Genomic DNA, 6,361 nt, shown 5'->3' on the forward strand with positions numbered 1-6,361 from the left:
TCTGTTTGAAGCTGGTCACACCCCCTTCAGGGTGAGGGTCACCACTGGGGTGCCTGGCCAGTCTGGGTGAGGGGCTGCAGGCTGTTTTCAGGCTGGCGGGTGACTAAAGCTCCCAACTGCTCCTTTTTTTAATTTTTTTTTTATTCTGGGCCAGCTTTAGCTCTGAGGCTTGGGTCCAGCTCTTAGGCCTCGACTGCTGAAAGCAGGCATCTGGTTTGTTTGGGTTCTATTCGAAAAACTGTTTCAACTCCAGCTCTGAGATCCCGGCTAGCTGAAAGCAGGTTTCTGGGGTTTTGTTTAGCCTCTATATTTGTAACAGTGTTTCAAACTGCAAGCTCAGAGGCCGGCAGCGGCAGGCGGGGAACGATGGAGTCCTCCGTCACTGAAGCAAGCGAGCCTCATGTTCAGTTTAAGCTGCCTGGCTGCCGGCCACCATCTTGGCTGGAAGTTAATTTGCATATCTCGCTGATTAGCCAATGGGAAGGGTAGCAGTCGTACGCCAATTACCATGTTTCTCTTTTATTAGATAAGGATAATATCCCCCAAAATGTAAAGTACAAGAGATCTACTTAATTGAATTTGTGAATCCCTTTCTCTAATAGTTATTCATTCAACAAATACTTATTGAACACCTACGATATGCCAAACCTGGTTCTGGGCACTGGTGATATATACATAACAAAGAACAAAGCAGACAAAGTCTCTGCCCACAAGAAGCTCACATTCTAAGGGGGAAGAGAGGCAATAAATAAACAAATAATATATATCAGTTGGTACCAAGGGTAACACAGATACTAGATAATAATTACATAATTCCTGGACCTTTTCAAATAAAGAAATAATAAAGCAAAGTAAGAGGAAAAGAGAGTGCCAAGAATGTGTTGGCAATTTAGATAAGATGGTCAAGAAAGGAATCTTGATGAAGTGATAGAAAAATTAAGACCTAAAAGGTTCCTTCAGCCTCTCCTTCAATACTATAATGATGAGAAGCTCATTATTTGCTATTGTTTAATGGTACAAATGGATAGACTTTAACTTTTTAAAAAATTTATCTTTATTGTTGATAGTATTACAGATGGACACAGACAACAGACTTTAACTTTTATAGTTAGCCAAAGTCTGCCTTCTTGTAACTCATAGTCTTTAGACTAGAAATTCTACTCCAAGATTACTGTCTGAAAAGTGTTCCACTGTTTATATGTATCATAATTTACAAAATTTAACAGCAGTATTTGTTGAATACTACTGATGGTCATTTAAGTGTTTTCTACTTTTTGATGAGTGTCTTTATGCACACATCTTTTTACCATTTTTAAGATTAATTCCTCAGGGTAAATTCCTAAAAGTGATATTAATGAACAAAGACTATACATATTTTATATTATAATACAATTCTTGCCAATAGTACATGAGACTATGTCCCTTGCAAAAACTGTTTTAACCATTTCCATACTTTTGATAAATTTTAGTGAGGAAAAAAAGAAAATACACATGCTTTTATTTGCAATTCTTTGATTACTAATAAAGTTAAAGATCTTTTTAGGCTTATTAGTCACTACTTATTTTATTTTGCCATTTTCACTGAGGTATTCTGTTTATTCAAGATTCTAAGAGTTCTTAGTATATTAATGATATCAGTCCTTTGTCTATCATATATGTTGAAGACATTTGTCTTAGTCCAGGGGTGGGCAACCCCTGGAATGCGTGCCAAACATGGCATGCCAGTAACTTTTGCTGGCACGCGAAACCCTCTCTTATAATCTTCCATTTACAATTTTTTTCTTAATATCGACTTTTTTATTTTTTAGATAAATTCAGTGTAGGTGCATCTTAGATAAATAAATAATTTTACATAACATGTATACATTAAAAATAAATGTATTTTTCATCATATACAGTGCTTTTGTCACTCGAATGAATTTTATTATTTCTTCAAGGTTCTTCACATACATACACCTTAAGAGAGATCAAGTAGGTGTAACATGTTCTCAAAAAATTAGGGTTGGCACGCAGAATTTTGAGTCAGAGATTTTGCTGGTTTTGGCACGCACTCACAAAAAGGTTGCCCACCTCTGTCTCAGTCTGATAGGATTTGCCCTTATATTCCTCAACCTTTTTTTTTTCTTAATGGCTTCTAGTTTTCATATCATACTTTCCTTACTTCAATATAATAAAGTATTAACCCATGTTTTCTTCTAGGATTTCTCAGGTTTCTTTTTTTTTTTTTTAACATTTAAATGTTTTATCTCTTTGGAATTTACTCTGTGAGACAAATGAGGCAAACATGGAGCCTTCTTTTTCATCTTTATTCAATAAGTGTGCTTTAACATCATTTATTGAATAAATCATTTTGTCCACTGATTTACAATGTTACACTGATCATATGTTAATTTCTTATATATACTTGGATCTATTTCTGGACTCTATATTCTGTTCCTCCCATCAGTCTATTCCAGCACCTGGAATACTTTGTTTCAGATAATTTCATAATCAATTTAAGTATCTGATAGAGCAAGTTCTTTTCAAAGTCATACCCTCAATCCTATGTATTCTTGGCACTTTCAAATGGTTAATAAGTTGTGGCACATCCAGCATTAATAAAGCCCAGTTATTCTAAAATGTCCAAAGCTAAATTTTTGAGATGCATAGTTCATTCTCAAAAATACTGTTCATAAGATTTTTAGATCAATAACTTGGTATCTGTTAATTTATCATCTAAAGATAAAACACCAAACCAAAAAAATAATTTCTGGCTTTACCTGTTTTCCCAGGTAAAGAAATCCATCTGTATCCCTGTCTCCTATAACATCATATTCACACCTTTATTTTCATGCTCATCACATTTTATCATAATTACTAATGTAAGGATAGGGGCTATCTTTTATTAATTTTTTAAAATCATCACTGTTTAACAAAGTACCTGGAACTTAATAAAGGCTAAATAAAAGTTGAGTGAATGAAAAGAAGCAAGCAAGTAATAGTCCTTCTCTTTTCTGGACTAGTAAATTCACACCCGGGATAGTTGCTGAATAGCATTAAAATAATAATCCTCCAACACTGAAAAGTATTTAAGATGTTTTCACATCCATTTAGCTTATGTAACATTCTTAACAACCCTGTTAAGTGGGCAGGATGGATTATTATCCCTGTTTGACAAGTCTAAAAACTAAGGATCACAGTCACAAAGTTTCTAAGAGGCAGAATTGGCTTTCAAAGAACCCAGAAGTTCTGGCTCCTAGTCTAGTGTTCTACTACTTTATGTTATCTTTATCAGTGGGCAGTGAAAGTAATGTTATTAAAAGAAAAGGTGGAGGAAGCAAATAGACAATAACAGAGCTGAACAGATGAAGTAGCAGTAACAAAATATATAATACTTGAATAAAAATTGATAAAGACATCAGGCTATCAATATACATGTAACATGTAGAAAAATTTTAAAGAACTCTAAGAAGTTAAGACTGGTGTTTATATAGGAACCTTGAAAGCTGATAGAGAAATACCAATATCAATATTTCTCAAATCCTACTCCTAAAGTATACTATGCAGGGATGAAAACCAAATGCAATATTAGCCTGACTCTTGTTATTTGATATTTTAATATTTTAGTTTTTATTTAGTTAAAAATTTAGAAAATCCTTAGGTTTCATTTCAGTTCAATATCTCTCATAAATAATTTCTTTGGGGAAAATCCCACCAAATTCTTATTTATGGATGGTTGGGGTTTTAGTTCTGGATTTAGTAAGTTATGAGGTTACTTCCAGTTTGGTTCAGTTCCCATGCTCCTTATAATTAAATCCTACCCTCTTCGTTTTTGTTAGCTTGGTCTGTGGCCTCCTGATAAAGAGGGTTTGACATAGCAGCAGAGATGAATTACATGGGCTCATTATGTAGATAAGAGCACAGGATCCACTAGTTTTAGATAGACACATGGAATTCTTTTCCTAGTTATAATCTAATCATTGGTTTAGTAACAGAAACAAAAGAAAAATATCTTACCTAACTCCAGGATGTCAGTAGCTTCTATTAAAGAAAAAAATGTTACAGCATAAGTCATCATGACAAACAACCCAAAATGATAGAAAGGTGAAGATCGGGGGGTGAACCGAGGGCTTGAGAGTTCCAACTCTCACATTTTAAAAGACATTAAGTATAGTAGTAATAGTTGTAGAAGTACTGGTATACCACCCAAGCCTCTTAAAAACTATGGAAGTCCAGAGAAGCTAACCAACTATGCCTAAAGCCATGGAGCTAATTTGGGATTATCTGTACTTAGAATCTAAAATTCCTGATTTCCAGTTCAAAACAAAGCATATTCCTTTTGACAGATACCTCTATAAATGGCAATATTTGCTTTTGTTTTAACCAGTGAATATTTTGTACACTCAAAGGTTTTATGGTGAGAGATGCCAGATAAGTCTTCCATGCTAAACAGAATACTTTTCTTACCTTGATATTGGGATGCAGACTCCAACAGATGACCATATTTGTGTTTTCTAACATCGTTCCAGTCTATTTCTGTGGGAAATGAAAAAAGAAGTCATGTGCAAAGAAAATATAAGATTCAATACTTCTCCAGTTGAGGAGTATGTGTTAATAGTTTCTGATAAAGTACTTCTGAGACTCTATTCTAAGGAAATAATTCAAGATACAGAAAAAAAGGTTTTTATTTTAATAGCTTCCGTAATGTTTATACATAACTAAAAAGGGGGGAGGAAATACATAAATGTTGAAAAGAGAAGGCTAATTAAGTTATTCCAGTACATTCACTTGACAACGTATTTTGCAGCTCTTAAACTTTTACAAAGGCAGAACAATAAAACAAGAAATGTTTAGGTTATAATGTTATCTGTTAAAATATGGGATAAAATTATATTCATGGAATAACAACAATTATGTAAGAAATGACAAAGAACACCCCTGTTATGAGCTAATTTGTGTCCCTCCAAAATTCATGTTGAAATCCTCCCTAGTATCTCAATGTGACCATTTGGAGTGTCTTTAAGCAGATAATTAACTTAAAATTAGGTCATTAGGGTGGGCCATAATCCAATATGCCAGACATTCATATAAGAAGAGAAAATTCGGACAGAGACTGGGACAAAGAAAAGATGATGTAAAGACACAGGGATTTTTTTTTTCAAATACATTTTATTGATCTTTTACAGAGAGGAAGGAAGAGGAATAGAGAGTTAGAAACATTGATCACCTGCCTCCCGCACACCTCCTACTGGGGATGTGCCCATAACCAAGGTACATGCCCTTGACCAGAATCAAACCTAGGTCATTTCAGTCCACAGGCTGGTGCTCTATCCACTGAGTATAAGCCAAGGAGAGAGGACTCATAAAGAAAATGACGTCCGAAACCTTGATCTTGGACTTCCAGCTTCCAGGACTGTGAGAAAATAAATTTGTATTGTTTAAATCACCCTATCTGTAGTCTTTTCCCCTTTCTATTTTCTAATATCATATATTTTAAATTTTTCTATAAAGAGGATATATAACTTATATAATGGAAATACATTTTCCTTGTTTGAAAATTTAGATTCTTCTACTGACCATCTACCACTTTCTCACCAGTAATCACCCATCACGTTTTCACTTCTCTTCCTACCCAGCTCAGATTCCATGATCTCTCATTAAAATCACTTCCTGCAAACACTCTGGACCCCCTCCAAGCCTCAATCCTAACTGGTTTAAGCCACTTATCCACCTATACCATGCCTATCCCAACAGTTCATTACGGAAGAAAAACAAATGCAAGTTTACTGGTCTCCCTTTAAACTCATGGCCATAACTCTCAAATGCTACTTAACACCATCTGCAAATCACACCACATTCTCTACTAAGTTTGCTTTTCTACTTTCCAAAAAACAAATTCATATGCCCTTCTCTCTCCTCATACTCCAAATATTCCCTCCCTCACCTTTGCCCTTAGGAGAGTGCATTAATTCAGGGTTCACTGAGAAAACAACAAAAAGGGATAGGAACCTTCTACATGCTGCTCATTTCAGAAAGGTACACATCTTATTTAGTGGTATACTTATTTAGTAGTATCCCCACTGCATACTATAGTAGTAGGTTCTCAGTTAACATTTGGTGAATGAATGAAGCTACTCATTCATCATTCTTTTTTTTTATTAATTAAATCTTTATTGTTCAGATTACATTTGTTCCTCTTTTTTCCCCCCATAACTCCCCTCCACCCAGTTCCCACCCCACCCTCCTCCCTTACTCCCCACCCACTGTCCTCATCCATAGATGCACGATTTTTGTCCAGTCTCTTCCCGCATCTCCCACACCCCTTTCCCCCCCCAAGAATAGTCAGTCCATTCCTTTCCTATGTCCCTGATTCTATTATGAT

General features: G+C 35.1%; 1 protein-coding gene across 15 annotated transcripts in view; it reads right to left on the bottom strand.

Annotated features, from left to right (window-relative positions):
* SCMH1 (sex comb on midleg homolog 1 (Drosophila)) overlaps window positions 1-6,361 on the bottom strand; it is a 102,865-nt gene that overhangs the window by 82,495 nt on the left and 14,009 nt on the right. For 8 of the 15 annotated variants that reach the window (XM_015563166.1, XM_006762565.2, XM_006762560.2 and 5 more), the window contains 2 exons: window positions 4,447-4,515; window positions 3,997-4,020 (listed from right to left, as the gene is read on the bottom strand). Coding sequence is in view for 11 of the 15 variants with exons in the window: in XM_006762565.2 (XP_006762628.1) it covers window positions 3,997-4,020; window positions 4,447-4,515 (93 nt within the window). In the remaining 4 variants the exon portion in view is untranslated. Of the gene's footprint in view, window positions 1-3,996; window positions 4,021-4,446; window positions 4,517-6,361 lie in introns of those variants that run through there. The other 7 variants (XM_006762566.2, XM_015563164.1, XM_006762561.2 and 4 more) reach the window with 4 other exon arrangements.

This window comes from Myotis davidii, unplaced genomic scaffold (assembly GCF_000327345.1).
Source record: "Myotis davidii unplaced genomic scaffold, ASM32734v1 scaffold458, whole genome shotgun sequence".
Lineage (NCBI taxonomy): Eukaryota > Metazoa > Chordata > Mammalia > Chiroptera > Vespertilionidae > Myotis > Myotis davidii.